This window comes from Neodiprion lecontei, chromosome 1 (genome assembly GCF_021901455.1).
Source record: "Neodiprion lecontei isolate iyNeoLeco1 chromosome 1, iyNeoLeco1.1, whole genome shotgun sequence".
In the NCBI taxonomy this organism is placed as follows: Eukaryota; Metazoa; Arthropoda; class Insecta; order Hymenoptera; family Diprionidae; genus Neodiprion; species Neodiprion lecontei.
In genome coordinates this window covers 30587052-30607483 of record NC_060260.1, presented here as the reverse complement: position 1 = coordinate 30607483, position 20432 = coordinate 30587052, and the positions used below count along the sequence as shown (strand labels likewise).

At 42.8% G+C, this 20432-nt stretch overlaps 1 protein-coding gene across 6 annotated transcripts in view; it reads right to left on the bottom strand.

Annotated features, from left to right (window-relative positions):
* Window positions 1-6308: 6308 nt before the first annotated feature.
* The window catches only part of LOC107224376 (protein jim lovell), a 123246-nt gene continuing 109122 nt past the window's right edge, over window positions 6309-20432 (bottom strand). For 4 of the 6 annotated variants that reach the window (XM_046739520.1, XM_046739532.1, XM_046739513.1 and 1 more), the window contains 2 exons: window positions 14146-14488; window positions 6309-13133 (listed from right to left, as the gene is read on the bottom strand). In XM_046739520.1, coding sequence (XP_046595476.1) covers window positions 11294-13133; window positions 14146-14488 — 2183 coding nt within the window. In that variant the 3' untranslated portion in view covers window positions 6309-11293. Of the gene's footprint in view, window positions 13134-14145; window positions 14489-16775; window positions 17013-17659; window positions 17692-20432 lie in introns of those variants that run through there. The other 2 variants (XM_046739541.1, XM_046739526.1) reach the window with 2 other exon arrangements.

Below are 20432 nucleotides of genomic sequence, written 5' to 3'. Positions count from 1 at the left end.
GAGATATTTCTCCGCGATCTTATATACTACAAGCATGCCAAGTGGCACGAAAAATACATGGTCTGCATTATATTCGCATGCTTGCAGTTTCTCTTTTCACCCGATTTAGATAATCAGTGGAAACCTACCATACCGAATATTCTCAAGTTAGCGTTTTCCTCTGCAGATCGCGTAAGGACAACTCCTTTCTCGCGCGTTGGAATTCACTCTGGTCCTTTGATAGTAATTTATTATCATTGAACGTGGTTATAAAGCCTGAATTGCTATCATCGGCAGAATTGGAGCTTCTCCTCAAATATCTCGCTCTGCACGGCTTGTGAGAGTGAAAAAACCGGAGGTGGAACTTTATCTCTTCGGTCAATATACCACTTCGTTAGCTACATACGTGCGAACGCTGCATTTTGTTCGCTCAAGAAATTGAGAAGGTCTATGAGACGTCGTCCTGCGCTTGATCCGACCACTGCACTCCGTTTTTTTTTTTCGCACATCAGGTGAGAAGAAGGATCGCCGAAGACCCGCAACTGCCGAATACACTAGCCGCTCACCCTTTGGTGTTCTGCAGGGTTATCAGATGACATCGAACCAGATTAAAGTTACAACCTTGGACAAGCATGTATCTACCTGCACACTCATGCGTGAGGCACACGGACAGATAGTGATTTCGAACAAAATTATATTCGTTGTACTCGAACTGGAAAATAAATCTTGTTTAATTTTAATGACAATTTCTTCTCAATAATCACGTACCGCCAATTCATGTCATGTCAATTGTCTGTTGTCTTGATACCATCATTCCTTATCATTCATGTCCTGCTGAACAGACGCGTTTGGTGGGTTGCCAGTAGGTCAGGCGTAATCGTGGACAGAGCCGGACCAAGAATCAGTGACGCATTCAAGGGTTCAATTGCTGTGCTTGTACTTGCCAGGGACATAAGTCCTAGTGGAATTAAAATGAAGGCCAAAGAGCTGGTCAAGAGCCCTTGATAGATAAGTTTGGTAGTTGATTATTCATATGCATCAACTGATGACGAATGTGTAGGAATCAGCAAATTTGGTTGGTTGGTGATGAGATTGACGATGCTGTTCGTCGGAGAATGGTGTCCAAGTTACAAGTGGTAAGTACGATGGTTGAATAGGTTTGGGGCTATGCGTCACAAGTGTGGTTCTGTCGGTATTCAACCGGTGCTGATTTAGCCGCATGCTGTATTTTTAACCGATGTTCCCAACTGCAGCACCAGTCACTGAGAGGGTCTTGTAGCTTGGATCTTCTTACCGGCTGCCGAGCAGCTTCCCTTATCTGTATGGAACAGCGAACGGTTGACTGTTTACAACTTATTTCTATCCTCCTACGGTTTGTTACAAGGTGTTAAACGTAGGTACCTTCTGTATCGACTTTGGATCAATGGCTCACGCCATTGACGTCAAATTGTAGCTGTCAATCCTCATCATCAGTGCGGATTTAAGGTATTTGTTATCGACTGCGACGACACCGCAGGGTCACCACAGATGGTACAAGCTATGCAGACGTAAACTACAACACGAATGCATACAGTGTACAGATATAATACGACTCGTTAAAAATGATCAATCCTTTGCGATGCTTTTTCTTCTTTCTTTTTTATTTCAAAACGAAGTAAGATGCTAACCCTAATTACTGAATTAGATCACAGTCGATATGATTGTAGATTTCGTGTAGATATTGTACTAAATTATTATACACAAATTAAAACTAGGAGTGAATAGGCTTTAATTCAATCGCGCAAGATGACTCACTCGTGTTTCATACATTTATTGAGCTGTTTTTGTTCGACACGTTAGTTGGGCTTGTAGAAGCTTCAAATAACTTACGATGTATAGTTATTATAATTATTGTGTAACGATTCAGAACAGAATTCACAGAGCAAGTTTTTAGAAACAAAGAACGACGGAAGAAGCATTAAATTGCCTCAACACTTATTCTGTAAAAAAAAATCGCGTTGATTTCACGTAGTGTGAAGCTCGTTCGGACTCATGCAAATTGCATACCCCAAGCTCATCAAAATTAAGACGAATTTCACTCCGAATGAGAAAATATACGTGAATTTTAGACGAGTTTGTGCAAATTTTACACAAGTCCGAATGGAAATCAAACAACACGGAATATTTTTACAGAGTATTTTGCGAAAAGATACTTTTTTTTATATAAATTTCTAGTTTTGCACCAAAACGCGTGGAATCTTACACACAAAGGATTCGAAATTTGTAATAAGGTGGACACAGCATTTTACGTACGTCTCAACATTGATTACCGTTCTTCCACTTGGCGAACATGGTCATTATTAGTTTTACAAATTAAACAATGCGATCGCGAATAGTCGCGACGCTATTGCTACTCCTTATATAGGATTCTTCGTAGTGCTTTGACTAACTTACACCGGACTATCAAATTTTTTAATTGTTTTTACTTTGGGATTAAAGACGAAACGACTGTTTTATTTTTTTCTACGTACCTTATACTATCCAGGAGAGATATAAAAATGACGAGAAAAATCTTACCGTCGAAACGATCAAGGAATGCGTGAGGGTGCCAAGTAGAATCGAGCGTTACAATTGTATTTACAGTTTATTGAGGTTATACAATAATTCTCATTATCAGGGCGGGTGAGTATGGTTTTCGAGTGAATTATTTCGTAAACTTGGGTCATAGTTTCAGGATAAGGTTCAAGGACAGGTAGCTAGCCTCGCCCTAGCCTCGTGCGCATTTGTATTACATATATCCACAGTTCATCTGTATTTACTTCACCTATAAATGTTAATATGTATAAGTTAATTAGTATAATTAATTAATTAATTAATGATAAATCGTATAAACGTGAATTATGTGTGCGTAAGTGAACTAGTGGCGTCGGCCCTGTTGTAGGGCCGACTAGGAAGTCTCTGTAGTAACCAGCAGTAAACGTATCACAAGTATGCAGCATCCATTGATTATCGGTACGAGCGTCGGAGGGATTTACCGTCGATGTACAGAACTTTACCTTAATCGTGATGTCTAACCGATCGGCCGTCTCGATTCAATAGAGCGGGCTGAACGCGAGGTGAATTTCAAAAATTAGCACTTCCTCGACATTTTTTCTCATTCTTTCCATCGGTATATCGTGTTTCTTTACGTAATTTTTCCTGTTCAACGACAACGCATCAACGACGGGATCCCGGCTCGATGTAATGTATATTGTAGTTATAGCATATAGAATGGCTTGCCTCGCGGGCGACAGGGTTCAAAATTCCGTGACAAATTAATTGTCAAGTTTTAGGATAGACGACCACTGCCGCCCACAGGGTGCAGCACAGCGAGATAGGTAGGTAATTGTATTGTATCGTTAATATCAAACATTATAAACTGTAATATAATGTAAACCTGTAAAAAATATACTGGGTGTCGGCGGCTCTGTATAATATAATTAATTGTAGTATTAAAATTGTATTATGGTACATATTGTTAATCAGTATAAATATATCGTATATTATAATATATTCAGCAGTGTGGTATTTGTGTTTTTTTATTTATTTATTTTTTTTTAAATTTTTATTTGCTATTTATTTCTTTCCTTTTTTCCCTTTCATTATACTCCTGCTATCGTATAACAAGCAATCACTTGATACCAGGCTTCTGTTATTATACGCGCTTTCCGGGGCTAGGGCAACTTAGGAACTACGTGACAGCACAACCGACTCAAGTCACTTACTATAGTCATGTATGTGTGTGTTCATCTCCGGCCATACTTTTCATTACAGCTGCAAGTGTCACGGCGAAACGATTACTAATTTATTTATCATTTACTTATTTCATACCTCTTTTTATACCCATTCTTGACGGCAATTGCACGTTTCAAATCTTCTCGATAGCCTTACATTCTTCGGAAACAGTTAGCAGCCCTTCCCCGTGACACGGAAGCTTTTTCTCTCCACGTTTCTTAAACGTTTTTTCACTCTCTCTCCCTCGCTCTCTCGCTTTCTCTACCTCGTTCTATCGTCGTATGGTATAAGGTTGCATCCGAAATATAACACTGGATGTCGATACCCGCGTCGTGGTAATACACATATGTATAATAATCCTGTTTATAAACGAAACATATATGTGTATACACATAATATATATATATATATATATATGTATGTGTGTGTGTATAATTTCATATGCATAAATAACCATTTGCCTATTATGTACAAATTCCAAATTATAGATAATTAATGTTATGTGATAAACAAAAATGCAACAAAAAATTGATTTGCTTAAATTAAGCACAAAAAATAAAACAAAGAACATTTCAACGATAAAACAGAACTTTATTGCATGTGTCATCGTATATGATTTCATCCCCGTGCTCTAGGAACTTGAATCACGGCGACTTCCCCCTCATAAATAATATATAATCATTACATATTACTGTTGAGGAGTGCCGGAAAAATTAATCTTATAATTTAACTAGTAATAATAATAGTAAGATAAAATAATAAGAATAATAATAATAATAACAGCTACAAATTTAACGAATATTGGACGCAATAATAATAATAATAATAATAATAATAGTAACAATAATAATACTACTACTACGAAAAACAATACCAATAATAATAATAAAAAAATAATAATATTTATACGAATAATAATAATACTACTACTACTAATAATAATAATACTAATACTACTACTACAACTACTTCTACTACTAATAATAACAATAGTAATAGTAATACGGAAAAGAAGAAGAAGAATAAGAAGAATAAGAATAATAGTAGGAAAACAAATGGTAATAATAATAGTAGTGATAACAGTGATAATGATAATAATAACGATAGTTAAAAATTAGGATATGCACCCTGAAAATTCGAATACAACCTTTCTCGTTTTTCATTTCACTACAATTATTGTTTTTATTCATCTCGTCTCATCCGTGTTTGCGTACGTGTGTATTTTCGTGTTCGTGGTCGTGTGTGCGCGTGTGTGAAGGTGGTTGATGATTAGTATTATTATTATTATTATTATTATTATTATTATTATTATTATTATTATATTTGTTTCCTCTTTAATCATTATCGTGCGTATGAAAAAATGTATCCAGATCCAAGTTCGTAACAATTATTAATAATAGGTATTACTTATTACCGTCGTCGTCGGCGAGCCCCGCCGTGTCCCGCCTGGGCACCCCGGTCCAATAATTCAACTATAATACATATATAATATAATATTCTTTCGTCTTGATTCGACAAAATTAAATAATTAATAAAGTAACCGACGGCGTTCCTCTAACTATACTTCTATTATATATTATTATACAATACGATAAGTATCATCGATTATACAGACTCCGGGGCCCTAGAGGGCGGAATTCTACAGCGTTTTATCTTATACGTGATTTTGATAGTCGCGAAGATTTTTCGCGGAGATGGCAACGGTCTACCGAATTCCTAACAACGGCTCCTCCTTCAACCAATCCATCCATCCGCCCTGCACGCGGCGAAGCCAAGCCGTCGCCGGAACCCCGGGGCGACTCGACAAATTTGCCAAATCCTCCGAGAATAATTATAAACGTGGTACGGGGTCAACGGGGTCAACGGCGACGACTCAGGCCCAGCCGTTCATCATCATCATCATATATGCTCTCTTTAAAGGACTCACAACAACGAAAAAACAGCGTTTACTTTTTAATTCTAGCTAACGTATTTATTTATTCATTTAATTTTCGTGTACTTTTACTTTTTATTAAGCTTCATTCTCGTTCATCACTCTTTCTCTCGTTCTCTCTTTCTCTCTCTCCTCCTCTCCCTAACTCACTCCCTCATTCTCTTTCTCTCACTCTCACTCTCTCATTTTCGATATTTCATTCTTCATTATATAACCGCAAAATAATACTGAAGTCCGCACATTGTGCCTATCACATATTTCTACAAACCTCTCTCACTCGAAATTTGTTAAATTTGCAATTTTTTTCATTCTTTTTCATTTTTGTAGATTTTTTTTTTTTGTTTTTTTCTTTTTTGAGTCAAGGGTCTCACACATACATGACAGTCACAAAATGTTTCTCTCACTCTCTCTCTCTCTCTCTCTCTCTCTCTCTCTCTATCTGTCTACCTCACTTTCTCATCGCTTATCGTCGAATAATTTCATTTGCACGAACTACGTATACGCACGTTACAACATAATCTCTCGGATGAAAAAAGAAAATGGTTAAAACCGCTTGAGACGCCACACCGTAACATTCGCGTACAGGCATAGGTATGTGTATTTACAGTATTACACAGACGTCAGTATACTTTGTTTTATTTTATCAGAATGGGTCAAGCGATTGGTCAACTCTTATCGGTCCGAACGCACATATCCGATGTTTCTTTTCCTGATCCGTTCGAAAGTGACGGAAATACGATACCGTGAAGTTACAAAGCGGGGTGGGGGCGGATAATCTCGGGGATGGATTTTAGGCGGGTGGTTGGCGGGTCTCGCATCACGTGTAACTAGTCTTGAAGAATATAGTCAGATTGCGCGACGCAAAGTGACTGATTGTGAGTGGCCCGATTTTACCGGTTTGTTCGCCCGCATTGAGCGCGGCGTCGCGTGGCGTGCGTGATTTCTTGGATATGCGTGCGTTAACCAACCGATGTTTGGCAAATCGTTGGAAATGTGTTGGTGAGGGTGGGTGTGCATCTGTACGACTGTGACGGGCGAGAGCCGCACGTTAATTCGGAAACAAATCATGACTTTAGCCAATGGGAGTGTTATATATACACAGCGTCGGAGGCAACTTCTGGGGCGGGGGGGGGAGGAGGGGGGAATCAATTAGATCAGAGGGAATCAGAAGGGTATATTATACATAGAGGTCTACGTATACATTTAAACACGTATACGTATACCTATGCAAGGAAGTGGGGGAGGCATTACCTTAATTAAAGCGATAAAAAGTGACAGCGGTATAGCGAACAGCTGCGTCGTTCGATAAGTTTGAACAATTGTGCGAACGATAGTCCGCACGGTAAATTTTGACCAAAATATTATACATGGCGTGTATTATAACTTTACGGGTACTGCGTCGCGTACACATACATATACCTATGCATTTACGAATAGGTTGCGGCTTGACGAAAGACTAATTTTGTAAACTCTTTTGAAACACCCTGTACACGTAATATATATATATAACATATGTGTGTGTGTATATATATATATGTATAATTATACATATAATTAATAATCAATAATATATAATATCGGTTTGTATTGTACAGGCTGTTGTTGGGGCTGGAAGCCTGTGTGGTCTATACATTTATTATTTTACTATTTATATTTCCGTATCCGATACACTCTCCGTGTGTGATTTTAATATTTTTTTTTTCTCAATTTTTGTGGGGTTATTTTTGAGTTTTTTCCCCACTTGTTTTCTTACATTACTTTATTCTAGTTCATTATGTCAATAATCATCTATTTATATCTCGATTCTCTCGCTTCCACGGTAGGTATAATATGTGTGTAACATGAGACATAACGGCGTGAATGAATCTGCTTCTTTACCTCTTTTTGTTTCATTTTCTGTTATTTAAGTTTTTAACGAAATAGTCGTATATTGTATTTTTAATTTTTTTTTTCTTCATTATTCTCTATAGTCTGTATTATGAATTAATTTATAGTTTAATACCTATGTAGTTTTTTTTTTTTTTTTATCATTTTTTTTTTCATTAAATCTTCTTTATCTATCGTAGATTTGTCTGTGGCTATCCCTGATGTGTTAGTTACCCTGCGCTTCCGTCTGGTTGTCGAAATATTGTGTCAAATTGTGGATCTCTTTTACAAGATAAATTTTTTGTTTCCCTGTGCAGTTTAGTTTGTTTGTATTTCCTTTATTCTGCGGTTTTATTCCTTTTTTCACTCTTCACTTTCCATTCCCGTTTTGCTTTGTAAGAACGTATATCGGTACAACATCGTTCGTTTAAAGCGAGATTAATACAACGTTTTATGGAGCTTGCCAAACTTTCTATTTAGAAAAGAAAGCAGCGGCGATTATACAACTCTGTTTCTTCAAGATTATATCGCATATGTACAGCACCCTCAACGTTAATTAAATGTCACAATTTAAATATAGCAATAGGTATACGGTTAGGTGTTATATAATAATGTATTATACTCGTTTATTCGTTGCTGAACCCGAGACTCGGGTGAGAAAGAGCCGCTTATGCTATTGCGAGGTATAACAAAACGGCTGTGCGAGTTGCACTCGTCTTCAGAAACGAATGAATGACCCCACGTACACACCTATTATTGTTCTAGACACGTTAAAAGTCTAGTAAAAAACAAATATTAAAAACCAATTAAAACACCAGTCACACAATTGAAATAAAAAATTTATTCTTCAAATATTTCACTCTTAGGCTAACTCTCTCTCTCTCTCTCTTGCACCCTCTCTCTCTCTCTCTCTCTGTCTTTCTCTTTCTCGTTCTCGTTTCCCTCTTTACGGAACCGTATAATTATTGTACCATAATATTGCAGTCGTCCATTCGTGTCGAATTTGTATTTGAATCAGCACATCCTAGTTTCTCATCGGTCAAAACTTCTAATATCAACTATGCAACATTTAACAAACTATTTTTCTTTGTTCTAGCACATACATGTCACGCCCCGAGCGCGCGATTCTTTGCGTCTATCTTTCATTTCCATAACTCACATTCCCATACCCACCATTCTCATACCTTCCCAACTTTTCTCATTCAATCTTTCTCTCTACTTCGCTAAAGTTCATTTATTAATGGTATAATGACACTGCATACAACCTCTACGATCCTACGTGTATTACATGCACAACGAGATTGATATTGTAATCAAAGTTGTACGAACACTCTGAACGTCACGTATTTCAGTAATTGCATTAACGACAGATTGTATATTTTTTAACTCACGGAAATTTATCCGCGTATGCCGAACACTTACCGTCAAATTTGTCGCAATTCAATTTTAAAGAATTCATTTTCCAAAGTGTCTATAACGTTTAAAGAATGAAGGACAGACAATTTTGTTTCTCAAATTCTCAAGAAATATTTTAGGTGATTGGTAAGGGTTGCATCCGAGGGGGTATTCATTCGCAAATCGGGTGACAAGCGATTGCAATGATTTTCATGCTTTAACGCGATTCGAACTGTGATTTCAGGCGACTTTAAACTGACCGCTTTCCAAAGTGGTTCACGATTTCAACTTATTCAAGGAACACCCCCTCGGCTGTATCCCCATGGTCCATGGTGCGTCATACACCCTCTCAATGACGCAAAGCCTTGCTTAGGAAATATCGTGAGGCGAAAAGTGAACGTGGTTGAATTTTGAAAACTCGTGCGCGCACGCCTGCAGCTCCGACTCGCGAATAACTAATGCGTTATTACAGGTTATTACATCAGCCCCAAGGACTGCACATTTGCGATGTAACCCTGCGCCCTCTCGGTGGGCCCCGATTTTAACGAAAATTTACTATTTCTCCCCATACCCTGCAGCCTACTTCCTTTATCTGTAATACGTATCTATGCACGACTATACGCTTTTCCTACATGTATACACGATCCGATTTCATTATCAACGAAACATAGGTACACGTCCATATGTGTTATATTTATTCTCAGAGAAAGCCTGGCAACCTCGCGAAACCCTGTGGTCACCCCTGGCCATCGTGGAAAGTATATTGTTATTATTGTTGTTATTATTATTATTATTAATATTATTATTATTCATTAATTGATGATGTTGTTTTGTCGCTATTACTTTTACAATATAATTATTATCATTACACTCTGTGTTTCTTGGTTTTCTTTTCTTTTTTTGTAAATGTTTGTCTGATTTCGTATTTCTTCTGTATTTTGTTTCCTTCTTGTATTCGATAACGAGGATTTTTTACCTTCGCAAAGGCGCGTTTAAGTATTCCTTGTACGGTCAATTTTATTAGTATCATTGTATTACTACCATTATTATTACTAACATTATTATTATTATCATTATTTTTATTATTATTACTTGTTCTTTTGTCTTCTTCTGTTTTTGCGATACGAATTCGCGGATCAAAGTCGAAGTTTATCACGAGCAAGGACAGTGATGTGATTGTTTCAAGTTCAATGCGATATGTAAAAATTATTGGGGTTAGATATTATAAGCTTCGAATTTGATCTGCGATTTCACGTATATTTCGACGCGAAAAAATTTGTGTCTCTTTGCTGATTTTGTTTGCTGATTTTACGAACCGGTTATTGGTGAATTGAACTTAACTTGGATGACGCTTCGCGGATACCGTCTCGAGTGAAGCGTGGCGCACTGCGTTTCGAATCTTTTTTTCTCTTTCTTACCGTTTCATCCATAATTTAATACAGTACTATTTGGTATAATCGCTCAACGTAGCAGGAACTGTTCATAGTGGTGCTGTGAAATTGCAATCATCGGACGAATAACCAGTTCGCGTTCATGTCAATCTAACCAATTCCAGGTACGTGATTAATCTGAGTGTATAATTGAATAGAGCACGTTGAATTAGATGTTAAGAGATTTCAATGCACGCAACGGCGATGAGCACATTGATCTTCGGAAATTGTTTAATAAAGTTGAGAGAAAAATCAACGCGACACTGGATAATTTTCGTCCTTTGGAATTCACTTACTGATCTCGCATAATAATACATACACACCTGTGTAAATACATATACGGGAAAAGTAAGCAAAACACACAGAATGATTGCCGGTATTAAAGCCGAAGAATAACACAGCGAGATGTGGTCTTGCGAGTAGTAATGCATATTATACGCGTATTGTAAATGTAAGTAAGTAAGTAAGTAAGTAAGTAATATTACAGCTTTGTATAGTGAGAAACTTGCGTCGTTTCAAAGAGGGAAGTAAGCACCGCGTTATCGCAGTTTGAACCACCTCTCGTTGATGAGGGGCGGGCGGGGAGGGGGGGGGGGGGGTGGCGAGGGGCCTGGGGGTCAGTCTTTGTGTGAAGAGCATCCTGTTATTACAATGATGGGCGAGTTTTTCATTTTTTTTTGTTTGTTCTGTTTTCAACATGTTCACAATATACCATGTATACAGGTATACATATATACATATAGATAGTATCACGTATATGTATATATACATACATGTAATAAGTATACGTATGCAACTCTTGTTTTCTATGTACGTGCAGCGTCGAAGTCTTTTTTATATTAACTGGCTAATCTTACCGCTCCCCCGTTGAATTCCGAGGGTAATTTCGAAGCGTAAGGTCGCTCCGTTCCCGTTCGCGTTCCGTTCCGTTACGGTCCTATTCGGTTCCGTTCTGCTGAAGCAGGGCAGTGGGTGGCTGCGTCGATTGCACCAAGGAGTCGTGGGCGGCTGGTGACGGGCTTCGGCTCCGGGGGTTCGCGTCGCTGCTGCCGCTGCCGCCCCCGGCGCTGGGTGGCGGGGGTTCGTAGGCCTTCTGTTCGCTGGGGGGCAGTAGATGGACCATGCTTACGGGGACCGGAAAAGCCGCCCCGAAGTCGGGGAAGAAGCCCTGGGGAAGAGTGCCGCCGAGAAGAGGATGCGAGAAGGCCGCCTCGTCGCCGGGATGCGGAAGACCCGCGAGGGCGTGGGGCATCTGGGAGGGCGGCTGGGCGGTCTTGACGTTGTTGTTCAGGGAGTTCATCACCTCGCCGGTCGTCGACCCCGTGCAGTCCCTCCTCAGCTGTTCGAGCTTAAGGCTCTTCCCGTACTTCCCCCTGACGTACATCAGCAGGCTGTTGTACGGTATGCCGAATATCCGGCTAGCCTGGGAGGTGGTCATCTTCTTGTTCCAGACGTGCTGCAGCGCCTCGGTCAGCTCCGCGTTCGTCCAGGACCTCGGAGGGCCGCCGCGCGGCGCGCTGTGCTGCCCCTTTGGCCGCCCGACCGGAAGTCGCGTGTGCTCGCTCCATCGTCTCTGACCTTCGCCGTCGCCTCGGTGCTTTTTTGACTTCTTCACCGGGTGGTGTCCCAGGCTTGCGCCCCCGAATAGACCGTGAAGCGTTTCCGGTTTGAAGTTTTCGTGAAGATCGGCCAGCAGCGAGCCCCGGTCCAGTCCGCTTCCGGGGGGAAACAGGCCTCCGGCACCCCCCAGCGGCCCCGCACCGTCCATCGGGAAAACAGCGACCGACCGCCTCTGAGTCAGCGGCGAATCCTGCTGCTGAAAGGGATGCGTCCTGTTGTGAGGACTCTCCTCTCGGGGGTGGTGGGCTAGCTGGTTCTGCGGGTGATTGGGCAGCCACTGGGCCGCGAGCTGGCCCAGACTTGTCAGGTACTCGCTGTGGTGATGCGGCGGCGTGAGCGAAAGCCCCGACATCCCGGGGAGGCTACCCGCCGGAAAATCCTGGAGGGATCCGTCGAGGTGAAGACTGGGACCGGTGAGAGGAGAGCCGCGGGGACTGCTCGCCGTCTCGCTTTCCGTCTTTATCACGTGATCGCCGGGGGCGGGTGACGTCGACCTCTTCATCGACAGGTTCTCGGCTATGTCTTCTTGCTGCTGTTGCTGCTGTTGCTGCTGTTGCTGCTGCTGCTGGTTGTTCTGGCTCTGCTGCAGCCCCGCTGGCTGCGGTTGACTGCTGAGGTTCAGGCCGCAGGTCGGGGGCGGGCTCGGTGTCGGATTCGTATGCGGGCGGCTCAGATCCTGGGGAAGGAGCTCCCCCGATCTTCTTCTTGGGCGAGCCTGCTTCCTCCGCGGCATCAGGGGCGAGCTGCAAGAGTCCCTCAGCTCTCGTAGGGAGAAACTGAGGTGGCCCATGTGCGGCAGTCTGTTTTCTTGGTGGTCCTGATGGTGGTAGAGGTCTCGGGGTGGCGCCTGACACTCCGACGCGTTGTCGTCGTCCTCCGGTGTTCCTTGGGCGTCTTCCGGCGTCGACGGTTCGCCGAGGATGTCCGTCGTTGGGGTTTCGGGCGGACTCGCGAGTCGTGGTTCCGTCGACGCCAAGCCCCGCACTTGAAGACTCTCGGCGGCTCGCATGAGGCCCGGAAGCTCGTGACGGCCGATGCGGACCTCGCCACGGTACATGAAATCCACAAGCGCGGTCACTTCGGTCCCGGGGAAATCCTTCAGGACTATAATCGGATGCTTGCAGGGGTGCTCCACGAATATCCGTGCAAAGAACGGGCTGCAATTTTTCAAAATGCTTTTTCATTTTTTAATCTACCGCGCTGTCGTGTTTTTGAGCTTGCCGTAAATCCGACAACTCCTCGCTTATCTATTCGAATACTGGAAAAATCTCTCTGCCGAAAAATTCCGTGAATTACTATGCGAGACCGTGCAAATAATTTATATTACTCAGTCGCACTGTACTGATAAATATGTCTTATACGGTGCCTAATTGTTCGCACAACAGCGGGATAATGTCCATTATTTGGCAAAAGCTGAAATTTTCTATTTGCTGTACAGTTTGTTCAACCGTAAGGAGCTCCAGCACCGTTTAGCCAACAACTTTTTGAACGTTCTGACATTTTTGAGACGCAGATAAAAAAGTAGTTGAATCAAGTAAATCGGTTATCACGGGCGGCCAAATAAATATTTAGTCGATCGAAATAAACATTATTTGGTTCAATCATTGCTGTATTTACTACAACAAATTTACAGTTAATATCCAGTTGGAGAGTCTAAATTTTTATTCAGACACCCGTGATCGTGCATTCAGTTGGTTCAACAGATTAATTATTTTTCTTCGTCAAAAAATCGTGCGAACTTTAAAGTTTTTTCATAGCGTTCTTCTACTTACGAATGTATTGTGCTCAGTTTACAGAATTAACAAACTTCCATTGTTAACAAGCTTACTCTTGAAAAGATAACCAAAAAAAATTATGCATCTATACTTGTTACAGTTTCAGATCTTTCCAATGATAAGTGTAATCGTAGTTAAAGTACAAGCTGATTAACTTTGACGTTATCTGTGATTGATTTTAACTAATCCTATTTTCACCACTATTATCATTAACATACCGCAGTAACGTTGATTTTGACATTTAAAGTGGAAAAAAACGATAATACTCCAAAATGGTGTGACTCTACGCAAGCTCATAGATTATTCAAAGATAATCTGTGATTGTCCCTTTTGGGACATCCGAATCCCGACACAGAAGCTCCAACCAAGCGATAATTTCGAAGACGTTTCTTACCTGCAAGCGCTGAGGACGACTTTGTGGGCCCTGAGGCTCGTCTCCGCGCAGACCAAGGTGACGTCGACGAGCGTTTCCGCGTGAAGGAGGTCCTCGAAGGCCCGCAGGATGTGTGTCTGATGGTTGTTCCACCTCAACGAGTACTGGGACTGGAGGGGCATCTCGGCAGGACTTCCCGCGACACTGGACATCTTTCCTCTTCGTCGATCGTACGGATTGTCACGAAGCCACTGCTCCCCTTTTCTTGTCGCCTTCACACCTCGTTTTATTCTTCCTGATTTTTTCGCCTCTCTTCCATATATGCGGACAAGGTCCGTCCTGATTGCTGGATGGGACGCCGTGACTAAAAAATTGGAAATTGAAAAATAAATCACCCAACCACGAATCGTTTTCTTTGTTTGTTTGTTTTTTTTTTTTTCTTTTTCTTCTCCCTTACATATCGAAATATACACGATATCTTTTGTTTTTCATTTGACACGATTTGCGATCGATCGGCTATGGCATTTGACCTGTTTCGCGCATTTGTGAACGAAATAATGCAGTTGCGGCTCAAAGTCGGGACTTACTCACGTTCGAATCCAAGTTCACCATTATTTTAACGGTGATTTTAAAAATAGCAGTGTCGAAATATCAAGGCGAAGGATTTGAGCTGTGCGGCTCCCGGAGTCAGGGGCAACAAACGGTTTAGCGATGAAATAATTTTTGCGGTGCCATTGAGTAATAAACAAGCATGTCAAAAGTCGTGTCTGACTAATCCGTTCATGCTAAACGTTCCCATGGTCACGATCCACGTAGGAAATGCGTTGATAATTGAAGAAGTCTTCGCGGTTACGGAAAAACGGAAGAAATATTTGTTCTCCAGCTAGAAACGGTCGTAAATATCGTTGCGAGTATAAGATTTAACTTCGAGGAAAGTTCGATACCGTTCAAACGATCGGTCCTTACTAACGCTTCTCATCGTCAGACCGTAATGAGATACGGTGTTACGTAGAATTGATTGACGGTGCAGTATTAAAGATTTTATCGTCGAAATCAACGAATCAGCGTTTACCTACTGCACTTTCTAAGCCGGTACAATTGATTCTTGCTTTTCACTCATTCACTCATCGGTGAAATGGACCGAAAAAGAATACTGCAAGTCACGAGTCTATTAAAAGTTTGAAAAAATTTCATCGATTATTGCCGCCATGAGCTGTACGATCGAATTTCCCGATGGCAAACGCAAACGTGTGAAGTGTTACATACTGCCAGAATCGGTAAGGACTCTTAGATGATCAGCAAGAAAATCCGTCGACCTGAATTTTAACCGATCCTCGTTTTATCTCGCGCGAGTCCCTTTCCTCGCTCTTCGTTTCTTCGACGGGTCTGTCAAACGCAGAGATCTATCTTCTAGGTTCCACAGATTGGGATTTATACGTACGCAATCAGCCTTGAAATTGACAATTAAAACAAACTTTCACAGAAATCTTTGCTTTCTACGACGTTAACGAGTCATTTTTACGATCTACATCCGACTTTGTGATCGGCAATAACACGCATGTGGTCCTGTAACGGGTTACGATTCAATTGGAGGTTTCGTGTAACGCGATGCGTGAACGGATAATAAGAAAGCGACAGACAATCCGACGACGTGATGTATCTGCCATCTCAAATTCCCCCTCGGGCAGGCACAAGGTATGCCTATTTTTGTTCACCGGAATACACGCAGGTGTATAACGTCGCAGTGACGACAAACGGCAACGTGCCAGCCAGGCGTCGACGCGCCGTCGTAGCGCCGCCCAAAATTTCCCGCGAAATTTATTGTCAAACTCACGTGCTGCGCCGTGTACGAAAAGTTTTACGAGGAGGAACTGCCACGCGTCGAATAATATTAATTAAACAATTAGGTACACGAGAGAAACGAGTTTGTCTTGAAATTTTTTAACCGGAAAACCGGTGATCCGCGAGTAGTAAGTTTTTCACTCAAATTTCGTTCCACGAATAATAAACATTCCACGCTACTTCGAAGCAATAAGCATTGCAAGTGGGCAACAAAGTCATTTCTTGCGTTACGTTGTGGATTAGCCATTAATGAAGGTATGTGTAGAGAATCCATAGATTTCATGCGTGGTAAACATATACGAAGGGGAAACAGTTGACAATCATCTTGAAGTTTCGAACGCGTTATAAGTTGAGTGAGACTTGTCAAGTTTGAAACAAATCTCATACGCGTCTCGTTTTTGAGTGAGAAAGTTTCGGTACACGTTTGAAACGAAATTAACTGCAGAAACTCTCTGCTTGTTAGAACGGAAATAACAATTCTACACTGAAATTGTGTAAGTATAAAGGCAATGCGCGAATTACGAATCAGACCGGTAGAATATGTCATTTTGCAATATAATTGTAGTAAAAGAGACGTACGTACGCAGGGGTAGCTTCTCGGTATAAACAAAAGATAACTGAACTTTGTTGACCCGTGCAAGCATTGTCGACAAACTGTTGAAGAGTTTGAAAACACCTTGAACTTTGTCGTAAATTCTTTGACACCCAGCGCGAGTCGCGCAAGAAAATCGCGCAGAATTTTATCGGTTTTTAATTGCAATGACGGATCGGATTTAGAATCGAGAAGAAATCAAACAATAATCACTTACAAAATTTAACACAACGCTGAACGCTGATCCGTTTTCACACAATCAGAGCGAACCGCGTTTAAATATCGGTCGTTATTATGTTGGATTATGTCACTGCAGGATCGAACAGCGTTATGTTATACGTTGTGTTGTGAAAAATCAGCTGTCACCTGCACTGGTCACCCACAAAATTATATATCGGAACGAGCACTTTGCCGATTGACAACAAAAACTATCTCAAACAGCAACAACAACAAGAACATCATCGTCAACTTCTAGGCATGCATCTTAGCAGCACGGCGTGAATTATTCGTTTGAACAAGAATTATACATAGAAATCGAGGAGTTGTTAACAATAATATTAAAAACGAACTATATTAAATTATCACTGGTTTCATGTATACATGTTTTTTTTTTTTTTTCCTCTTCCCCGATACGCCAACGTAGCGATGAATCACGCGGTGCCGTTGAATTTGTTTTCTCCGTTTCCTTGATCAATCGCGGATCGCTTCGTTCTTTCACTGAACACAACAACGTGGGACCACCGGCCGGTGTATCCAACCAAGGCAGGGGTGGAGGGGGCGGATGGAGCGGGGAGGGGTAGGAAGGTAGGTTGTCAAAAGTAAGGGGGGTGTCGATGGGCGGCGGAGGGAAAGAGGGGGGAGGGGGGGGGGGGGGGGTCAACAAACAACTTGGAGTAAAACGTCCGACGTTGGTAGCACTTGGCACATATCGACGATCAAATCTTAGCGAAGGATCGTTGTACGACGCGAGGTATTTAGAAAATACAGGTGTACGAGTAGGGCAGAACTGAAACTTTGCAACGTGTGTCTCGTCGAATTTGGCGGCGGCGGGGGGGTGGGGGGGGGGGGGGGGGAGGGGGGCGCCCTCTGTGACAGACGTACCGTGACTCTTGTTTGCGTGCGTTGTGGCGGCGTCGGCGACGGCCGATGAGTGAATGCGCCGTGAGGTTCGGCGCCTCTTCCAAGACCCCCACCCTCGCCCCCCACCCCACCCCCCCTCCCACCGAACTCCCTCACGACCCCTCCGCTGAAACCCACCCCCGGGCGCCCTTCCAGTACGCGGGCCGCGGCAAACGTACGTGCCGTACTACCCTTCCACTCTCTAAACCGACCCCTACTCGCCCTCGGCCGCCCGCAGGACAGGGATGGATGACGCCACGCACGAGGTGTCCCGCCGTCGCGAAAACCCCGCGCCTGCGCTCCTCTTCAGCGAGAACCCCGAAGAACACCGCGCGATCGCTGATTTCGGCGCGAGTATCGCGTTTTTGACTCTGCAGGGGACGATTCGCGGAAGAGGTGCGAAAAAACACGGGGCCGTATTGTCTAAGAAATATAAAATAATTGGGAACTCTAATTTTTCGGACTATGGCATCCACGCCGAGGAAGTCTCGAACGATTTCCTAAGCACAGACGTTTTACCACGGTTACTGTCGAGATTTTACACAGGTTGAGCACATATCATCATCATTTCAAAAAATCGTGACAAACCTTTTTTTTTTTTTATCCTTTGGCGAGAAGAATTCGTTGGCGACTTCGAATTCGAAATGTACGTTATGTATGTCTTCCGTCGTACGATGCGGATATCTCAGATCGTAATAGCCTTGATAAGTGAATCGCACCTGATCATTCGCTTTACCAACTCACGTAGAGTTCGTAAGCCAAATTTCATAATTATCCTCGTTCACCGATAGTTTGTTTGTTTGTTTTTCTTTCTTCTTCTTTTTGACATATACTTGTTTCGTCGAGTGTTTCAAGAAGAGCACATGACACCATCGATCAACGTCGCACTGCCCCGTACACGTCGTGGATGCTTCTGTAATTCCTATCCTTGTCACTCACTGTAAAAACTCACACTTCATTGGTCACGTTCACCTGAAAACTGGCCGTGCGTCGATACGGTACGATAATGTTGCGGAGGGTAAGACTCGTTACTTGGGGGATAGGAGCGAGCGGTGAAGCGACTGTTGTTACACACGAGCGGCACTTGGAACGGTCGCGATATGACTGCCTCCTCAGACTCGGCTGTGGAAGTGGAGGAACCGAGGAACTGAGGAAGTGACGAGGGGTCCCACCTCCATGGCTACCTCTACCAGGGTACCTGCCCACCGACCGGGCCCTCTCCCCACCAGATGTGGCAATCCTCGTGCCCACGTGTAGATCGGTTGGTAGAATGGTCGGTAGAGAATGGTAGGTAGGTGGCAGCTATAGGTGGAACGTAGGTGGAACGCGGCCGGACAACCGTCTCCTCCTCCTCTCCCTCCCCCTAACCCCGTCCCCCCGCCTCTTTTTCTTATTCCTTTTCCTCATCTTCCTCCTTTGCTTCTTCTTCTCCTTCTTCGTCTTCTGCACGAGCGGCTTTCCGGACCCTAGTCGGTGCGTTGCAGGTAAAACAGCAACGCACGCGAAACGACGATTCTAGAGTTTGCACCGCGCTCTTGAGGCCAAGCTTACCTGGTTTTACCACTTCGCAGCAACCCTGCAGCCGTCCCAAATCCCAGGAAGGATCACCTTCCCCTCACATATGGCCTACGAGCTGGAAGGCCACTGTCGCTTTTGTTAATTTTAATTTTACAAGTCCCAAACACGCTGTATGAATTCGTAAAAGGTGCACTTAAAAAAATTACCTATACGCTGTTCCAGTGAATTTTCCAGCAACGTTTTGCGATACGGTCGAATAATATGTTCTCACCGAGAGTCGTGATCTGAGGTGAAATATTTTAGCGGTATGGCACGGTTTTGAATTACCAAGATCTCTAAGATTTTAACATTAATTGGTTATTCCGCCTGGGTTTTAGGCTAAGAGTATATAACCCACGCAAGTTTTAATAGAAATTATTACGGTCGATTTCAACAGGTGCTCCATTCGCAACAATTACCACCAGTGATTTAGCAAAAGCTGTGTTGAAGCTCAGCAGGAACTCTCCGAGGTGATGATGGCGGATGCAGGATGGTGCAAGCTGTCCATGCGATGCATGAAAAGAGAAACTTGTAATACCCAACGGTGAGATAGTATAAACGCAATTACCCGCGCTGCGCGATTTTTACTATTAGAAACGGTTGTCAGCGGGTAAGAAAAATATCGGCTTACAGATCGGTTGTTCGTATAATCGTATACCTTACATCAACTCACCCTGTGTTTACGGATATACATATCGATACGTTACACCTATTCGATCGGCAGCGAATAGATACACCTGTCGATTTACCGGATGAAACAATATTCGTACATATAATCTGAACATATTAGGGTGGTAACGGAAGTATTCTCTACGACATGGGTAACATGGCAATGTCAAAGAGAGGGATAGAGAGAGAGAGAGAGAGAGAGAGAGAGAGAGAGAGAGAGAGAGAGAGAAGGAAAAGTCGGATCCGATCAGCGTTCGCACAATCACCTGTTCGACACCTGAGCGCCGGCAAGTGGTTTCGAAAACTTGCAGGGGTCCCCCTCCCTCTCGGCCCCCTCGCAAGCATCAGTTCCTCGGCGAAGGAACCCCCGGTAGGTGCGGAACAGAGCCAAGCGCCCAGTGGCACCGGATCGTGGCTATCTGGCCAGCCACCCCAGTGCCAGGCAGAGGTTCTCATCGGGGAGACGCGATGTGCACATGCGGGATCGGGCGTAATGTAGGCGCGCACAACCCCGTCGTTTGCTAGAAGA